Here is a 19,542-nt window from a genome sequence, read left to right on the forward strand (position 1 = left end):
ATGGCCAGAAACTGTAAACATGGTACGTTACAGTTTTACGAGGAGTTATGTTCTTCTCACAGTTTTAACAGAGGTGGTGAGCTGATTCATTCATTAACTCAGACATACGGTAAATGAAAATTGTTCTCTCAGAAAAAACACAATCACTAGAAGGCCGAGAGTTATCGTGGACTGAACAGTCTTTCTGTTTCTCAGCCAAGAATCAAATAAAATCCACGTTGAGTGTTTAGAGCCCTTGCAGATGATTTTATATGGAACGTGTCATTCCTTTTCTTTACAGTAGGCCTCAGCAGAAGATCTTTCGTTATCAACAGCAGATCTGGACATGACGCCACTCTGACCTGTGGTGATGCATCATCATCTGAGACAACATGCTCCATCATTACATGGCTTTACAACAGACAGCCATCTCCAACTTTCACTGAGGTTCTACGGGGAAATATTAAGAACGAGTCAGGCCGAGCTGCCCGGCTGAGTCTGGACACATCCTGCTCTTTGGTCATTAACAACATCACTGCTGAGGATGTTGGTTTTTACACCTGTCGGCAGGGGAGTGACACTGATTCGGATGTAAATACATATCTAAATGTTCTGACAAGTGAGTCTCATTTCTCTCTGGTACTGACGCTGACTCTCAGGCAGATGTCAAACATTTTTTAAACTGAGTTAACAGTTATTACTTGTTGTCTCTCAGTCTCTCCGTCTCCAGCAGACGCTGATCCAGAGAGGGACGGTGAAGTCACATTACAGTGCTCTCTGTTGAGATACGCTGAGCTCGGTCCTTGTGAACCGAACAGCATCCGCTGGGTGGATGAGACGGGAGCTGTGCTGCGTGGTGAAGGTGTTGGGTACACGTTGCACAGACAGATGAACTGTGTCTCTCTTCTCACTGTGAAGCATCAGAGTGGCCACAACAGGAGATACACCTGCCAGGTGGTTAATAAGGAGAACAAGGTGGAGGTACAGGCGGAGTACACACCTGTCTTCACAGGTGGCAGTGGAGATGCTGAGCCACAACAACCGGACTCAGGTGAGATAATATGCAGAACACCAGATACAAAGCTTTGCCTCCTGGTACCTCAAAGGTTGACATGTTTAAGGAGTTTGAGTATTTTCACAACAGCCATTCCTGACGCGATGTTCTTCACAGATAAATTACAGAACTAAATACTGTACCTATTTACAAACTGACATGTTTTTGTTTTTGTTTTTTAACTCACGTTCAACAGAGTGGTTTCTGAGCCACACCATGTTGGTTCTGCGAGTTGCTGGACTGATCCCAATGATCGTAATCACTGTTTTTGTCATAAGAAACAGAGGTGAGGAGACGTAATTTGATAGAAATGATTAATAAAATAAATAAATAATAATACTTAAAATGTTTTTGTTTGTTTTTTCCAGGGAGCATAAAACCACTTGATGAAGACAAACACGTGAGTTAAAACCTTTTCCTTTGAGTCTGTTGTTTCGTCAGTTTGGGAACACTTTGATCCCTTCAGACAGTTTTTCAGGATCTCATTTGTTGTGTCTCACAGGTGGAAAACGACGATGACAAGGTCAACTATGAAAACGTAGAAGCATGTCGTTCCACCACGTGATCAACAACATCCAACAGAAAGTCATCAGAAAGTCAAACGTCATCACAGTCACGAGTGATCGAAGCTTCGAGTTGAAATGATCGTTTTATGTTCAGGATACATTGCTTTCTCTTTTTACACCTCAAAGAATTGAACACGCAGATGTCGTACAGACATTCCCGCTGTCCTCATTGTCTTTACGAACACAGGAACAAATGACATGTATAAAAGCTGCAGCTGCACAGAGAAATATAACAAACTCTTTTTTATTTTACGGCACGTTTAGCGCTCGTTCAGCTTGGTGGAGACCAAAACAAAGCTAAAAGAAGCGCGAATGTTGGCTTTACATTCATCAGGTGGACGAAAGCACAGCTCAGATGGCACGCCATCCTCCATTATATCTCAGTTCAACTTAACGTTTCTTCTATAATTAGTTACTGTTCATTTTGTTTGTCAAGACTCTTTTCACTGCGCCTCACAGAAAGGATAATTACAAAGTCCAAAAAAGTTTATCTTTGTACATGTGACCATTGATTTCAGACAGAAACTATCCTGTAACACTGAGAAGTCTTACAATAAACATAATTCTGAGGATGAAAACGAGGTTTGATGCTGTGTGTTGTATTGTACGTATGTCAACAGCTCACTCAAAAATCATGCAGTTGACCGTACTTCAGGATGTCACTTCTTTCCATGTGAGCGCTCTGCAAACCCAGAATATGACTGAATACAGAATAAGACAAAAAAGGTCACTTTCTGTCTGACTGACACTGAGTCAGTATGAGATCAGCAGTCACCAAAATAAACACAACAACCTCCAACTGTAGGCTACAAGAAAAATACAACACCCCAGAGACAGAGGGAAAGACTTTTACTGAAATATCTCAACAACTATTCAATGGATCATCATGACATTTGGTCCAGATAGTCATGGTGCCCAGAGGATGAACCCTTGTGACTTTGGTGATCGCCTCACTTTTCCTCTGGCGCCACCATGAGGTTGACATTGGTGGTTTTTAGCGACATTTTACACCTACTGAAAAGATTGCAACAAAATGTGTTACATACGTTCATGTTCCTCTTCAGATGAATTGTGTTATCTTCGGTGATCTCTTAACTTTTCGTATCGACATCATCAGGTCAAGATTTTGTCCAGCATCATGGTTCATGACTAAATACATTGCCATCATCCTCGGCTGTAGTTTGGAATGCTAATTTGCAAACGATAGCATGCAAATGAGTTAAAGATCGCTGTTAAAGCACAAACTTAAGATGTATAAGTATTCAGTCTCAGCAGTCTCACGGAGCTGCTAGCATGGGCGGAGACTCTTGGTCTTGTTGCTCTTTATTTGGTTTCTCACCGAATTGCACTTCCTCTTTGGATTACAACACTGAAATGACAAAATGGAACTTTCAACATTTTCCATTACTTCGTACTGTGAGCAGCAAAGATCACATCACGTACAACCCTGATTCCAGAAAAGTCGGGACTCTGAAACTAAAAAGAAAACAGAATCAGTCATTTCTAATCAAACTGTTCACTGACAGCAGTTTCCTGAAGTGTCTCTGAGTTCATGTGTTCATCTCCTTCATCCTTCATGTGTTCACAAAGTGGTGAACTCGCTCCATCCTCTATGAATGACTGAGCCTTTCCAGGACTCCCCTTTCATACCCATCATGATGCTCTCACCTGTTACCAATCAGCCTGTTTACCTGTGGAACGATCCAAACAGGTGTTTTTGGAGCGTTCCACATCTTTCTCAGTCTTATTGTTTTTGTGCTGTCTTCAGTTGAGTTCATGTCGTAAAGGTGATCACATTCGGTTTTATTTATGTTTTACACAGCGTCCCAATTGTTTTTGAGTCAGGGTTGTATGTGTTTGTATTTTTTTAACAGCAAGACAAATCAGCAAAAGAATGCCTACTGAACCATTAAAGGACGTGACACTATTTCAAACTTTATGTGTCATTGTATGATAGTCTAATAACATCTCCATCTGGACTTCTGTCTGGGGCTAAATGAGTGATCCTGAAACGCAGCGTTATCCAGCCAATAAAAGGATTACCTTCTGAGTTTTCAGCATCTCGACATTTGGGGATACAAGGTTTTCACCTGATAGTGCGTGTATGATTGAGATTAGTATGATTAGTTATGGTTGAGTCAACTTGTTGAAGATGTACATCAAACACGGAGGTCACGAGGTTCTTAAAATAGAATTTCTTCGTAATCTATAAAGAGAAACTGCAGTTTGTGAAGGTTTCTTGTGGCTGCCGTGTCTCAGCCTGCTCAGAGGAAACATGGAGGTGATGTAAGCCTAACTCTGCTGCTATGACAGGCTCTTTCTAAAGTTACCCTCACTCAGTAAATGAGCCACAAAGAGGAAACGACACCATCATCAACAGATCTGGAGACGAGAAGGAAAGTCTCACGCCACATCTGCCTGCTGACAGAGAATGGACACAAAATGTCTCTGCTGGACTTAATCCTTATTTTCGTGATTCAGTTTGGAGGTAAAGCTCTGTTTTCTTCTTTAAATGTTTTACAGATTTTAGAAAAGAAAGTTTCATTAGTGTGAGATTGATTAGAAACCAATGATAAGACAAAGTATCTGGTCTGTAAATGAGCAGCCATGTGGGTTAGGGTTAGGGTTAGGGTTAGGGTTGAGTAAAGGCATTAGGATAAAGGTTAGGGTTAGGGTTGAGGGTTAGGGGTTAGATAGATTCCAAAAAGTCAATAGAATCTGTGAAATGGACAGACAGTCATGGTCAAATTGTTTGCTTGCTCTTCATGTTCTCTTTGGTTTCCTTTAACTTCAGATCAGTGTTTAATTTCTAGTAGCATATGTAGTGGGCAGGATGATAAAAGTGAACAACCAAAGACAACAACATCAGATCTGCACTTTTTATTTAATCTGAGTCGACCTTTCTTTACTCCGATTGGCTGTGTGGTGCTTTCTTTGTTGTATTTTCAACATTGGAGGTAACCTGTAGCCCACAGTTTCATTCGCTGAGGCATCAGTGACCACTAGAACGACGAGGGAGACATACTCCCTCAATGTGGCTGCAAATGTAAAAACCTGATTCAGAACTGGACAATGTTCATGTTTTGTTTTTGAGAATAAATTGAATTAAAATTTGCATGTTAAATATTTAGAGTCCTGGTAGATGATTTTATATGGAACGTGTCATTCCTTTTCTTTACAGTAGGCCTCAGCAGAGGATCTTTCGTTATCAACAGCAGACCTGGACATGACGCCACTCTGACCTGTGGTGATGCATCATCATCATCTGAGACAACATGCTCCATCATTACATGGCTTTACAACAGACAGCCATCTACAACTTTCATTGAGGTTCTACAGGGAAATATTAAGAACGAGTCAGGCCGAGCTGCCCGGCTGAGTCTGGACACATCCTGCTCTTTGGTCATTAACAACATCACTGCTGAGGATGTTGGTGGCTACACCTGTCGGCAGGGGAGTGACACTGATTCGGATGTAAATACATATCTAAATGTTCTGACAAGTGAGTCTCATTTCTCTCTGGTACTGACGCTGACTCTCAGGCAGATGTCAAACATTTTTTAAACTGAGTTAACAGTTATTACTTGTTGTCTCTCAGTCTCTCCGTCTCCAGCAGACGCTGATCCAGAGAGGGACGGTGAAGTCACATTACAGTGCTCCCTGTTGAGATACTCTGAGCGCAGACCTTGTGAACCGAACAGCATCCGCTGGGTGGATGAGACGGGAGCTGTGCTGCGTGGTGAAGGTGTTGGGTACACGTTGCACAGACAGATGAACTGTGTCTCTTATCTCACTGTGAAGCATCAGAGTGGCCACAACAGGAGATACACCTGCCAGGTGGTTAATAAGGAGAACAAGGTGGAGGTACAGGCGGAGTACACACCTGTCTTCACAGGTGGCAGTGGAGATGTTGAGCCAGAAAAACCAAATTCAGGTGAGATAATATGCAGAACACCATATACAAAGCTTTTATCAGTTGGTTCCTCAAAGGTTGACATGTTGGAGTTTAAGATTTTTTATCAACATTTCTGACATGATGTTATCTCACCTGTTGACCAAGAGAGTAATGTAGAGATAAGGGGTGACTACACCCCTTTTTTCATAGGTGGGATAAGACAAGATTAGCCAGAAAGGTGACATTAGGATGAGATGAAAATCACAATATGACCAAAACTGTATCTGGTCACTCACATGTAAATCCTGTAAAGATCATTAAATGCATTTAAAGAAGAGAGATCAAACCGTTTCCATCAAGTGCATCATATATTTTATTATGAATTACTCTCTCTCTTTGGCCACCTGGTGTCCTCTGACTACAGATTCCTTTCTCGAGATCATCATCGGTGCAGCGGTCGCGATGGTGGTCGTGCTGGTTGTCATCACTGCTGTTCTCATCAGATACAGGAAGAGAGCCAACGTGACAGAGGGTCAGTAATGGGATACACGTGAGCTATGCTATGCTATGCTATGCTATGCTATGCTATGTTAAATGAGCAGCATCTGAGCCCAGTTACGATAAGCTAATGTATTTAGTGGAAATAAATATGTGAATAGTCCATATTGTCCATTACTTTCTACATCAGGACACCTCAGGCTACGTTATGGACGGTATCACTGGAAATACAATTGTTATGTTAATACTCGCTTAATAATTTTGAGAGAATTAACTTTCCATGAAATATACTCTAAGTGCTGTTGCTTTTGCAAACTCGAGGCAGAACTCCGCTTCAAAGGGCCTCTGCCAGCCAATCAACAACAAGTTTATTATTCCATGCAAACATAATGTGCATATAAATTTTACCTTCCAGATGTTCCAGACGTTCAGAAACCAACCAAACACGCTGTGAGTATCAACTGAGATACTTCCCCAAAACTATTCACATGCTGGACTCTTCTTTCTTTACTTTTTACACTGCCGACAAACTGACAGTAAATGATGGGGTGTGTTTCCCCTTTCTCATTTTTAGTTGTGGTGAATTGAGTAGGTGATTGCTCAAGGCAGCAAATCTTCATCAGTGGTTGGCTGGTTTTTGGCTTGTCTCATGATGCGGGAATGCTAACTTATCTGGATTTATCAGTAACATACATAAAATCCAAAATTACAATGATGAATACCTGTGCTCAATGCTGTATCTGTCTCTAGTCTATTTGTCTCCACTGTAAAAGTTAAGTGAAGTTATGAGGCTGAGAAACACCACACATGGTAAATACAGGCTAATAATGTGTATTTTCTGTTTGTACTTCATGAAGGACTCTGCTGTTTGCACTCAGGATGATCCTGAAAACAGTCTGACCTATGCCACTGTGAGCCATGCTAATCTGCTAGCCTGCCCTCAGAAAAAGGTGAGTGCCACAGAAATTTATTCGGTTTTCTACTTGAGTAAAGGCTCAACCTTAAATTAGTTTTGGAGTGCAACCAAGGACTGTAACTTGTTATTAACGTACTGATGTTTACTTAGATCACAACACAAGTCACAGATCTTAATTTAAGAGATGATTTTGTGTTTCAATTTAACATTCCCCCGGTGCACAGCCGGCTCGATAAAGAAATTATTAACCAAGTGTTTGTTGTGCAAGAGTTTGACTGGCCTGCACAGGGACACCCAACCAAACCCATCCAACCCCTATAGGAAGAACTGGACAGCGTATTAGTGCCCATGGTTTTGTAATGAGACACACATAAAATGTGGGTGTATAATTTGGGTTTCCATTTACTTTTGGCAGTGGAGGGTATCTTTTCATTTCCATGTTCCTGAAAAACGAATAACTTAGCGGACAGCAGACAGCTAACCACAAGGTTACTGTGAATAACACGTTTGTATGTGAATCATGTGAAACCTGTGTCATACAGGTCAAAGAGGAGGAGGTCACGTATTCTACAGTCAAGACAGCAGTGAAGACGGAAGCAGACAGTGATCCTAGCAGCCTCTACAGCTACTTCCCATAATGTCCTGATCAGAAAACCAGTGTGTTTGGATGGTTGGATCTGTGTTCTAATGAGAGACAAGTTGTTCTTTCCATTTGAGTTGCTCTGTCTCTGCCTTCTGCATGAAGGCGGCTGTTCTATGAACCTCGTGCTGATGGTTGAAGGACTTTGTGGTCTCTTGTCCTGCGAGTTTCTGATTAAAAACACTTGTAATCGGAAGCATGGTTGTGTCTTATCACAAGTGTGAGTTTGTATCGCAATGGATTGCATCTGTGTAAGTCAACAAACGTAAAGATAAATGAGATTTGGTGACAAGAAAAAGCTGCACAGCATTTCAGCATCACAATGTGACTTTAATGAAAAGTAAAGGGGAGTAAATGTTGAGTGTGATAGACCACCAAGAAGAATGGGACATGTTTTTAAAGATGTTTTGTGTGCTGTGTCAGGACGATCAGCGGTTACAGCTGATGATTCAGCTCTGGGCAATTGGTCGTCTGTGGCGATGTCACCAGTATTCCACAAAGTCTGCTGTTTTAGAGAGGAGGTGGCAAAAACTGTCCACATTCAAAGTTCCCTCCAAATGTGCCTGAAAAATGTTGAGTCTGAGTGAAACTTATCGAAATCACCCAAAATCATTACTTTGCCTGATAGAGCTTTACATTCTGCTCAGCATAAGGTTGCCCTCTGTCCTTAAACATGACATTTGATATATGTCACAATCCATTTTGCCCCAGTAAAACAACATTAAGATGATCCTCACAGTGTCAAAACATATTCCACCACCACACTGCGTTCAGGTGAGCATCAGCCACTGGCATCACATAAAGGAGACCAATGCAAAAAGCCACTGCAGGATGCTAGAATTTACCACAGCTATTAAACTTTGCCAGCCATCAGGTGTAAAAAATCTGGAACTTTCTTTGCAATTTAAGGATGAGCAAATGCAGCATTTACCATCAATGTCGTTATCTAACGTGTTATTAGTTGGGGCCGTGACTGTTTGTACTTCTTCTGCTTCTTTTGTAAGAATATCCTGTTACTGCACGACATGAGAAATACACATACCAATCATTGCCAATGCCTATCATGTGTCCTGTGTTGTGGTTTTGAAAAATTAGGGAAGTGGCAGTTTCATGTTCCTCCCTGCTGTGTCACAGCTCTTACATTGTATTTCCTGTTGCTCTCATCAGATATGTTTCTATATCTCTTCCTCATCGTACAACACTAAAAGAAAATGACTTCACATTCACATGTGTTGAATGAAAGTAATATTTGAGAGCAATATCAGAGCATGCAAATGATTCTTGGTCTGATCATCTTTCTGGGTACACTCTGGTCTCCTGTGTTCTAACCCAGGGTCATTACAGTATTGTTTTGAGTGGTTCTGCCAGCACTCATCAGTGGAAACACACCCGCTGACTCGCGGACCATTGCTCCATGGCTGCGTTTCCTGCTTGGCAGTTGTGTGTTTTGGCTTGTTGCTTGTGTAGATATAAAGAAATGAAATAACAAAAAAGAAAAGAAAACATCAGAATAGCAGAAAAGACAGAGATGCATAAACAATATAAACTCATTTGGAAGTGAAAGAGTATATAAAAACTCTTATTTGTGAGCTGAGACAAATGATCTGACTTAGTGAAAAGAGGGAGAATTCCCATCACCACATTACAAAGGTTGGAATAAACAATCATGGCTGAGTGGCAGAAGTAAGGTGAGTGTTCTTTGTAATGTGATGTTTATGCAACCAGTTTCCATCACATGGTATACAAGCCTTCAGCGGGGTGATGGTACTGCAGCTCTGGAGTGTTTCCTGCACTGCCGCATTAAGTTTTAGCTTCCAGAGGGGTAAAGGCACAGGTTTTGCGTGCTGTGTCAGGAAACCAGTCCAGAGCATCAACCACTGGTATCACAAAATCACATTACCCTCTAAAACTCGTAAATCATCATGTGACAAAGTAAGCTGTTGCAAAATCAGCCCAAATCATTGTCTGTGTGTGTAAGATGATACAGGAACATGTTGGAACTATCAAATAAGACACACTGACTGAACAGCAGAGGAAACTGCATAGTTCCACCTGGACAGGTTCACTGTGACCAGGTACTTGGACTCATTGGTTCAACATGCTTACACATCCACATTGTGTCTTTGTATCCAGTTTTTATTGTGATTTGAATGTGTACTATTCATACACTGAACAACTGACAAAACTGAACTGCTACTGCTTGAGCTTCGTATTGCAATACCATAAACTCACTGGAGGCTGATTTTAATGACACAAGATCAACACCGCAGAGGCTGAAATATTGTGACTAGTCTATTAATCAATCAATCTGTAATCATGGACCAAGCCCTCGTCCTCCTCACATACGAGAAACAGCACACAGTTTATGATCTGAAGGGTTGGTGGTGTAGCCCAGACGGGGAGTCAAATCAAGTTCATCTTCTGAAACTCCGGGTGGAGGAGTGAAGCGAAAGTGCTGCAGGAGGCTGGCGAAGAAGATGAAGAGCTCCATCCTGGCCAGACTCTCTCCGATACAAGCCCTGCGACCTGTGAGAGGGAATGAAGACAGACGTAAGGCCAACTGCTAGAAGACTGAACACTGTCACTGACGGCAAAGTTCACCAACCTGCAGAAAAAGGCATGAAGGCATCTCGCTTGACAAACTTTCCATCTTTGTCCAGGAAGTGGGCAGGATAAAAGCTGTGTGGCTTCTCCCACTCATCCTCATCATTCAGGACAGATGTCAAGAAAGGAAACACTGTGGTCCCCTGTGGAAAAAACACATATTGAACTTTTAAGGATATAGAAATTGGAAAAAAAGAAAGGAGAGAGAACATGCCTGTGTGTGCGCTAAAATACTAAAAGCAGGAGGTGGTGTAAACTTCGGCCCATTCAGCCATTCTTGTACATCTACTGGGTAGCATCCAGATAACACAACAGGTACAACAAGTTTCACAGTTATTAACTTTATTTCCATAGTTATTTATTATACAAGCGGTAGGCTTGACTGTGTTGGCTGTGTCAATCAGGCTACTTTAACGTTAGATCTGGAATTGGTAGCTAGCAAACCATATGCTATCGGAGTAATGATAAGCATATTCCCGCAGTTAGGACCGGGTATAATGTGATGACAGCACAGCCTGCGACTCGCTGGGCTGATGAAAGGCTTCTGCTATTTCTTGCCAACATTTGTCTTTTTTTACTAGGTACTCCTCCCTTGAGGAAATGTCAAATAGGCAGGGATATTGTGGCCACAGTTAAATGAATGTAACCTCGTTAGAAAATTATCATACATTGTGTTTAAGTTTATATTAAGATAAAATATGTGGCTTGTTTAAAAAGACATCTGGAAGGATGGAAGGTGGCATTATAACAGTGCATTAAGTTAAAAGGTTAAAAATAGTGCAAAGATCCTTTTAAATATGGTTAATAAAGCTATTTCATGTTTGGGTTAAAAAGATAAAATCTGATAAATAAGTTTAAAAAATGCAGAGGCATTGGTATAAATATTGAGTTTTATTTTGAAGAGTTCATGATTGTAAATGGAAGTGGTATGTGTGAATAAGAGCAAAGCTAATCATTCATGGGTTGAGGTGGGTGACTGACAAGTATGCAGTAACAGGAAGTGAGAACCTGAGCTAAGTTTCTACCACTTGACTGACAAAGTCGCGACAGAGAAAAAGTCCATGTGAAGTGTGCAGACACATGTGTAGCTGATGTCTTAGACTTACAACTCTTTAGTCTGTGTCCAGATATTCATGTTGCACATTTTGCATTCATTAGCCAAGTGAATGGACTCGTAGCCGCTTATTAGCTAACCCAGCTAACGCCGGAGGCTTTTGTTCATCGTTTCTGACGTGGAAACCCTGAAGATTCATCAGAGACTTCTGTGAGTTAATCTTGCTGTAATAGTTTATAGCTCAGAGAGCACTAGACCTCGCTGGAGAGACGACGCTGTCGTCTGATATCCTGCTAATTGTCTTGTTCTTCGCCAAAACTCAGACTGGTTAAAGCGCAGAGACTGTGACTGCTTGGACACCTGCCTGCCGTCCTGTCCCGCTCCAGAGGGCTGGAGACTGGTAACCCTGCAGACTGGACTCTAACTCTTGAGGTACCACTGTTTTATTTTCTGCTCATTTGAGTGAACCGGCCATAAGTTTTGGGCCACACCGCTCCCCAGCCTCGCATCAGGCCTGCAACAAGGACTTTTCTGCAGTTTATGCTATTTATGCTGGCTTAGGTGTGTGTATGTGTGTGTGTGTGTGTGTGTGTGTGTGTGTGTGTGTGTGTGTGTGTGTGTGTGTGTGTGTTGAGTGTGGGCCCACTGAGTTATAATTTGGGTTTTGTTTGAAAGTCAATTGAATATTGGTTATTGTGTGTTTTGATTTAGATGTAACTGTGACTGAATATTTAAGAGAGAACCATATTATTTCAATTTGATTTATTTATTTTATTATTTTGGAAAGTAAACAATATGTTTCTTACGTTTAAAATGAGTTTCAGCCTGGTGTTTATTATCATTTGTTAAAGGAGACCCATGACATTAAAGGGGTGTATTAGAACAGGATAAAAACAATTAACACTACCTTATAATTTGCTATAAATACACTTAAGTTCAGTCATATAGAGAACTCAGGGCCCTTCCCTGAATAAAATAGGGTTAACTGGGCTACATGAAGATGGTAATAAAGAGTTTGTTCCACCTTGTTTCGACTCAAGGCAGTGTGACCTGAATCTGGTGGCCCTACGGGATGCTTTCCTCCACGGATTAGCAGAGTACATCAAGGATGACCTTGTCTCCTATGACCTGCCAGGATCTCTCAATGACGTCATCGAACTGGCGACCAGAATCAACAACAGAGTTCAGGCTCGTTGCCAGGACAGATGCCAGACTGCTGTGATGTGCTTCTGCCTTCCGCATCCTGTGGGATCGCCTACTGCCAAAGCTCTGGAACCTATGCAGCTGGGGCATACCCGTCATCCATCCGTATAGATGGCCACATACTAGGACGAGTAACACATCAGACTGTTCCTGTGCATACTTGCTTTCTGGTAACCATCATGAGACATTGCAGTTTCATATCCTGTTCTCACCACAGATCCCTCTCATTCTAGGTTACCCCTGGCTCAGGAGGCATAATCCCCTTATTGACTGGGAGATGGGGGCCATCTTGGGTTGGAGGTCGGGGTGTATGAGGTGGTCCATTGGAGTTTTTGGTGGCCTCTGCTGGAGGAGGATACTCGTCAGTACGGCCAGGCATGCAACGTGTGCAACCAAAGCAAAACCTTGCATCAGGCACCTGCTGGCCACCTCTGTCCTCCCCCTGTTCCCCATCGACCCTGGTCCCACATCACTGGACTCTGTCACAGGACTGCCCCTCTCCAATGGCAACACGGTGGTGATGACGGTGGTGGGCAGATTTAGCAAGACAGCACACCTCATCCCCTGTGCCAAGCTCCCATTGTCCAAAGAGTGCACTGAGTTAGTGCTGCACCATGTCTTCCGCCTACATTGCTTCCCCAGGGACGATGCTGAAATCTGTCAGCGATTTCCACGTCCGATCCACTCTCAACAGTAACTCCATCTGAGTCGGCTCTCTGCTCAGCACAAATTCCTTACAAGGAATATGTTGTGGGAGATGTCATACCAGACATGTCAAGACAAAAGACGACCCATGACAGATTGTTTAGCATGTCACACTACAGGGATACAGACGCCCAACTGTCAATCACGATCAGCCATGATGCTTGTAATTCATCACCCACCACAAAATGGTCTCAAAGTCAAGCTAGATTCATGTAGTCTGACCTTCTTAATGAAGTAACCCTGGAAGGTGACGTCTTGGCTCGTTCTGTGAGGAAGTGCTGCAGGGATGATGTCGGCCACCCTCTGTGTTTCATGGATGACAGCGTCAGTAAAGGGCAGGTACTTCCTGTCCTCCACCTGCACCTGACGACTTCCTATCACCCTACTCAGCTCCTCCTGGACCTGGTCTATGACATGAAAGGGGAGAGATGACAAAAGTAAAGGAACTCATAGTTTGTGTTATCATTATTGAATTGCTGTAGGTGAAGAAAATACAACTAAGTGCCAGCAACTCTAATTTTGTGGGTTTTTCTTTATATGATGAGGAGTTTGTTCTGCTTGAAAAGTATGTTTCCAAATGAAAGCTGTACACATTTGCAGCTCCTTACCCTGTATTTTTGGATATTTCGTCATGAGCAGAATGCCCCATCTGAGTGTTGCTGTGGTTGTATCAGTGCCAGCAGCAAACAGCTGAACAACTGTCATCAAAAGGTTTTCATTGTGGAAGTGACTGTTGGTTGTCCCGGATTTCTGTAAATAAAGATCAGCAGTTCTTTACCTGATCCCAAAATGAATGATCACAAAGAATCAATGAGATTGTTTTATTTAGTTTGGAGTGTGCTGCAGTTCATGGAGACAGAAACTGTGCAATTATGATGAAACATGATAACAGTCGTGTTGTCATTTAATTGTAAGTCACGCCGTGAAACTGATGCACAGCCAGTTGAAGACTTGTGTCACTAACACAACGTAAAACCTCCAAATGAGCGCTCAGCTCGATCCATTAGCAAGTCAATGCCCATCAAGCATTTTGCCACTGCAGCTCAAGACTGTGACAACTAGCTCACCCAACTGCAAGCATAGATTTCCCCGCAGCCTCCAGAGCAAGTTGGACAAAATCATTAACCATCATGCAATGCATTCATTAAGACAGAAGAAGTTGCGCAGGTCTGCAATGATGTGGCTCATCTTAAACAAGCCTCATCACAAGCACCGCCATCAAGGCATAACATGTACACAAGTACACATTGTCCCCCTCACTGTCTAATCTATCGTATCAATTTTGATAAATTCTAAATTTACCAACCTCCAGTTTTTGCTGCTGGACCAGAAATGTGTCCACAAGGCCTCTGCACTTCTCTGGATTGAGGGTCTCTTTCAAATGACTAAACAGCTCTAGGTTCTGCTTCCTGTTGGCAGCAAACAATCTGTGGACTTCCTTCTTCTTAGAAATCCATTTCAAGTACCGCGGGAACAGGTTGTACATCTGTCAAAAACATATATTCATTAGTATTCAAAATAACCTGAGCAAATAAGGTTATGGAGCAGACGCTCTGTGGATCCTGGATATTATAAACCACTGGGACTGAGGGATACCACCATATTTCATCACTTTTAATCTGAACCCCAAACTCCAGTTTCGATCAATTGCCCTCAGCCACTGCTAGGCTGAGGGCCAGAAGAAACACTGGTAACCCCACACCTGATAAACCTGACAGCATTCTGATTGGTGACACCATGTCATGGTTTTGGGGTCTAGTTTAGTTATAACCTTTGTAATGTTGAAAGGTGCCTTTGTCTCATTCCCTCCATTGTGATTGCAGATGAGTTTCACCTCTACCTTATTACTCTTCCCTCTCTTGTATATTTAGTCAGTGCTTTCGGTCTGTGTTTGTTCCCTTGTCCTGCATGTGATTCCTCCCTTTAATATGTATATTTTCTTTGTTCAATGACTTTTGCCCCTGCCTGCTCTTACAGTTTTTGCCTTCCTGTTTTGTTTGTCTGGGTTCAGCTTACTAAAGGTTCCATCTTGTTCTCCGGCTTGCCTGCCTTGGTATTCAGCATTTGTGACCCGCCATGAGAAAACCAGCAACAAGTCGGCCTGGCGCAAGTTGTGTGAACAAAGAAAAATCGAATTTTTTTTTTTTTTTAAATTGTCAGTCCTAGTTGGGGGTGTGGCAATTCAACAGTAAATTAGCCTACTGGCTTTCTTTGGCTATTCACATGCTTCTGTTCTTTTTTTTCAGCCAATCAGCTGCACATTAAAAGGGAACTACATGGCTACTTATGCAGCTTCTGGTTATGCCGACAATGATCTCACTTCTGATTCTGAAACCGAACTAGAAGATGAAACTGAAGAGCCGTGGCACTCTTTTTGACATCGGCAACACAGCAATCTGCAAATTAAACCTGGCACACGCTAAGCAGTTACTCGACCTCGGCCTACTCCGGGGGCCCGTTTCGACAGCGACCCCCACTACTGCAGCGCACCCGCAGAGGAAGTGCCTGCAGGCGGTGCAAGAGGAGGCAGAAGCGGGGAAAGCACGGGGGTATCCGGGCTAGGCTAGCGGCAAATCCACACAAGTCGCCTATACCATCTATCATACTCGCCAATGTACGCTCCTTGGACAACAAACTGGACTCCATACACCCTCTGAGATTGACCTAGCAGACCGTGAGAGAGTGCTGTGTTTTAATTTTTATGGAAACATGACTCAATAACAGCATACCGGACTCCATCCAGCTGGACCGGCTAACATGCTACCAAGCAGACAGAGCCCTCATTGAAGGAGGCAAGACCCACGGCGGCGGGGTCTGTATTTATATCAGGGATGCTTGTGTGTTAAGATGTTGCGGTGATTTGTAGACACTGTTCACCCCTCGTGGAGTTTATGATCATCAAGTGCTGTCATAGTTTCTGTCCTGCAGGCAACAGATACCAGATGTCACTGATAGCTAGACCAGTAGGGGGTTGGACTTATGTAAATGAGATGCAATGAGCAGCACTGTGTTACCTGGCTCCCCTGGTAGGTGAGAATCTTTCAGGCTGGATTTCTCACTAAGCTAGTTTGAGAAGTGTCTACATTCAAATGGCCACATCTTCAAATATTTTCAGATTTCCATGTTATACATCATTGGAAAGCTTAGAAACTACACTTTCAGAATCTGTAAATAACTCAAAATGCCCCCTGGGAGATTTGTTGCTGGTTTTCTCGTGGCTGATCACTTTTGGGTCCTTTTGAATGACCACAACCTGATAGTACAACCTGACCAGAAATGAACCCAGCAGATACAAGCTTTCCACCAGAGGATGTGAACGAGGTGAGATCCACCCTGCATAAATTCTTCTTGATTCCTCCAGTGACTCCTGTGCTGAACTTAGCATACCTGCCCCAATTTCTCCGTCTGTTGGCCTCCAGCAGCCAAGCCATCCTGTTTCCATCCTGTCCAGTTCGTCACCCTCCTTGGCCATAAGCTCCCCTGGACCTATCCATGTTGGCTCATGTCTATCCAGCCCGCACCACTGGTTCGCCCTCACGCTGCTTTCCAACAGCTACCCTGCCAGCCCCAGCTCATGATTTGGCTAGCCAAAACCTAAAACCGAAATCCTACTAGTCGGCCCTAACACCACAGGAGAAATGCTGTTTAATAATCCGAGGAAATGGACTTCTTGGATTGAATCTCGGGTGCTGTGTCCTGTTTGTCTTTCTCTATTTGTGTGTATTGGTCTGTCTGCTTCAATCAGGGTTTGGCTTGCTTGACCTATTGGCTGCCTTTGACACAGTTACCACCATATCCTCCTCTCCACCCTTGCTGAGCTTTGGCTTCTCAGGATCTGCTCTCTGCTGGTTTGAGTCCTATCTCTAAGGGGGATCCTTTGCAGTATCTTGGAGGGGAGAAGTGTCTAAATCCCACTGCTTGTCCACAGGGCTACCTCAAAGATCAGTGCTTGGACCCCTTCTCTTTTCAAAATACACCACCGCACTTGGTGCAGTCATCCGCTCACATGGTTTTTCATACGAGTCGTATGTTGACAATACCCAGCTCCTCCTTTCCTTCCCAACAAATGACCTCACAGTCTCGACACAGACATCGGCATGCCTCGTCGATATCTCGGCATGGATGAAGTAGTGCCACATTCAGCTTCGTCTGTCAAAGACTGAAGTCTTTGTCATCCTGGCCACTCCCTCTTTACAACAACAGATCAGCATCTAGCTTGATTTAACTCTGCCCACTCCTGCAAAATTTTCCAGAAACTTGGGTGTCATGATTGATGACCAACTAACTTTTAAAGAGCATGTGGCCTCTGTTGCTCAGTCATGCTGACTTGCCTTGTACAACATGAGGATGATGAGATCCTACCTGTCTGAGCATGCAACACAACTCCTAGTGCAAGAACTGGTACTATCATGCCTCAACTATTGTAATTCCTTACTGGCAGGGCTATCCCCATTTTTATGGTCATTCTGTCTTTTTATGTTGTTATTATTATTATTCACAACAATACGCATCATAAGAACATCCATCCATCCATCCATCCATCCATCCATCCATCCATCCATCCATCCATCCATTTTCTATACCCGACTATCCCTTTTCTGGGTTGCGGGGGGCTGGAGCCTATCCCAGCTGTTGACGGATGAGAGGCGGGGTACACTCTGAGCCGGTCGCCAGCTGATTGCAGGCCAACATATATAGACAGACAACCATTCACGCTCACACTCACACCTAAGGACAATTAGAGTCACCAGTTAACCTAATGAGCATGTTTTTGGTCTGTGGGAGGAAGCTGAAGTGCCCAGAGAGAACCCACGCATGCACGTGAAGAACATGCAAACTTCACACAGAAAGGCCCTGCCCAACCCGGGGATTGAACTGGCGGCCCTTTTGCTGTGTGGCACGTGCACTACCTGCTACCTACCATCATAATAACATCTATGTCATATTTAAAGTATAAACTTCAGAAACATGAAATTATACCTGTACTGACGGGGTCCCCAAAAGCTCCATGTTTCTGTATGTTCGATCTACCAGGGATGTAAACTCTGGGTCATCATATTCAAATCTGTTGCCATAAGTGATGGAGCAGATAATATTAGACACTGCGTAGCTTATTGGTTGGGTCATATCAGTAGGTTCTCCTGCAACAAGGGAAACAGAAAAAATTGAAATCATTTTGTATGCAAGTTTTAATTAAAATATTGAATTAAATAAAATAATTTACCTTTGAAATTCTTGAACACTCCAATGAGGTGGTGACATTCCTGAATTATTTTGTCCTCACAAAGCCTCCTGCCCATCCCAAAATCTCTCAGGTTAGTCATAGCAAAACGCCTCATCTGTTTCCATGTATCTCCATTGGACCATACCAGACCTAAGATGGATAAGATAAGATAAGATAAGATAAGATAAGATAAGATAAGATAAGATAAGATAAAACTTTATTTATCTCATTCCAGGGAAAATAAGTTGTTTTACAGAAAGCAATAACAGCTTAAACAAAACAGAGACATGAAGTTGTAAAGTTGAAGTAGTTCAACAAACTTTAACAAACATCTAATATCTACTATAACAGGGAAATTGTTTGACAAAACATCTCTGTTTTATTTCCTCACCATGTCCTTGAGTGAAATCATCCAGAATTTGCAACTGATCTCTCTCTCCAAACTCATCAGCGTAGTTGATGAGTGCCTCCTTCACTGTCTTGTATCCTGCCAGGACCACCACTTTCTTGGGTCCAAAATACACAGTGAACACTGATCCATATTTCTTGTAAAGCTGACAAAAAGAGGAGAAAGTAGACAAGGTGACAGAACTGATGACAGTGCATCTGCGAAGAGAGCAAACCAAAGAAGCTAAATACCAGCCTAATCCAGCCACTTCCTCACCTCCATTAATGTGTTATTTCTCCCCAAGAGGTTCAGCTGCAGCAGGTTGCCAAGCAAGGGAAGTGGTCTGGGTCCTGGAGGTTCCTTTTGTTTTGCCTCAGAGCTGCTGCTGGAGGAGGACATAACGTAGAGGAGCAGGAGCAGCACCAGAGTCCCCAACAGGGAGACAGAACTGAAGGACTGGAGAAAAAGATTTAATATCTCCATTGGAAACAACCTGTGTTCTTATGCTGCCACTTCACTGCACAATATAAGTTCCCTGACCTCCTGCTTTTGGTGCTGTGGCTCTACGACTGCAAATTGAGAATAAGCACAGCCCCAAAACTGAAATGACAGAGTTGGCTCTAAGAGCCAGCCCTTTTTTTTTGTTTAGGTCAATTTCTCCACAAAAATGAATCAAATGCAGAGACGTGGGTCCTCTGTATATATATATATATATTTTTAAAGTTTTAAAATCAAGAAGAACCCCCCCCTCCCCCCCGGAAGTGATTTAAGATTTTTATACCAGACATTGTGTAACAAATTATGGTCTTATGGACA

General features: G+C 42.8%; 2 protein-coding genes across 2 annotated transcripts; one reads left to right on the plus strand and one right to left on the minus strand.

The window, feature by feature from the left end:
• Nucleotides 1–7,627, plus strand: LOC139348155 (uncharacterized). Its single transcript, XM_070988106.1, has 8 exons — nt 1–22; nt 281–598; nt 695–1,030; nt 5,243–5,533; nt 5,919–6,026; nt 6,408–6,442; nt 6,850–6,942; nt 7,451–7,627. Exons 1-8 carry the CDS (start codon nt 1–3, stop codon nt 7,544–7,546), a joined length of 1,299 nt encoding a protein of 432 aa, XP_070844207.1. The 3' UTR covers nt 7,547–7,627.
• A 2,259-nt stretch (nt 7,628–9,886) lies between these two features.
• Nucleotides 9,887–19,272, minus strand: LOC139347386 (cytochrome P450 2K1-like). Its single transcript, XM_070986951.1, has 9 exons — nt 19,003–19,272; nt 18,730–18,892; nt 18,339–18,488; nt 18,095–18,255; nt 14,421–14,600; nt 13,723–13,864; nt 13,337–13,521; nt 10,154–10,295; nt 9,887–10,074 (listed from the first exon to the last, which is right to left on the minus strand). The coding sequence occupies exons 1-9, from the start codon at nt 19,207–19,209 to the stop codon at nt 9,887–9,889; spliced, it is 1,518 nt and encodes a 505-aa protein (XP_070843052.1). The 5' UTR covers nt 19,210–19,272.
• Nucleotides 19,273–19,542: the final 270 nt, after the last annotated feature.

The sequence above is a fragment of the Chaetodon trifascialis genome, chromosome 19, assembly GCF_039877785.1.
Source record: "Chaetodon trifascialis isolate fChaTrf1 chromosome 19, fChaTrf1.hap1, whole genome shotgun sequence".
Lineage (NCBI taxonomy): Eukaryota > Metazoa > Chordata > Actinopteri > Chaetodontiformes > Chaetodontidae > Chaetodon > Chaetodon trifascialis.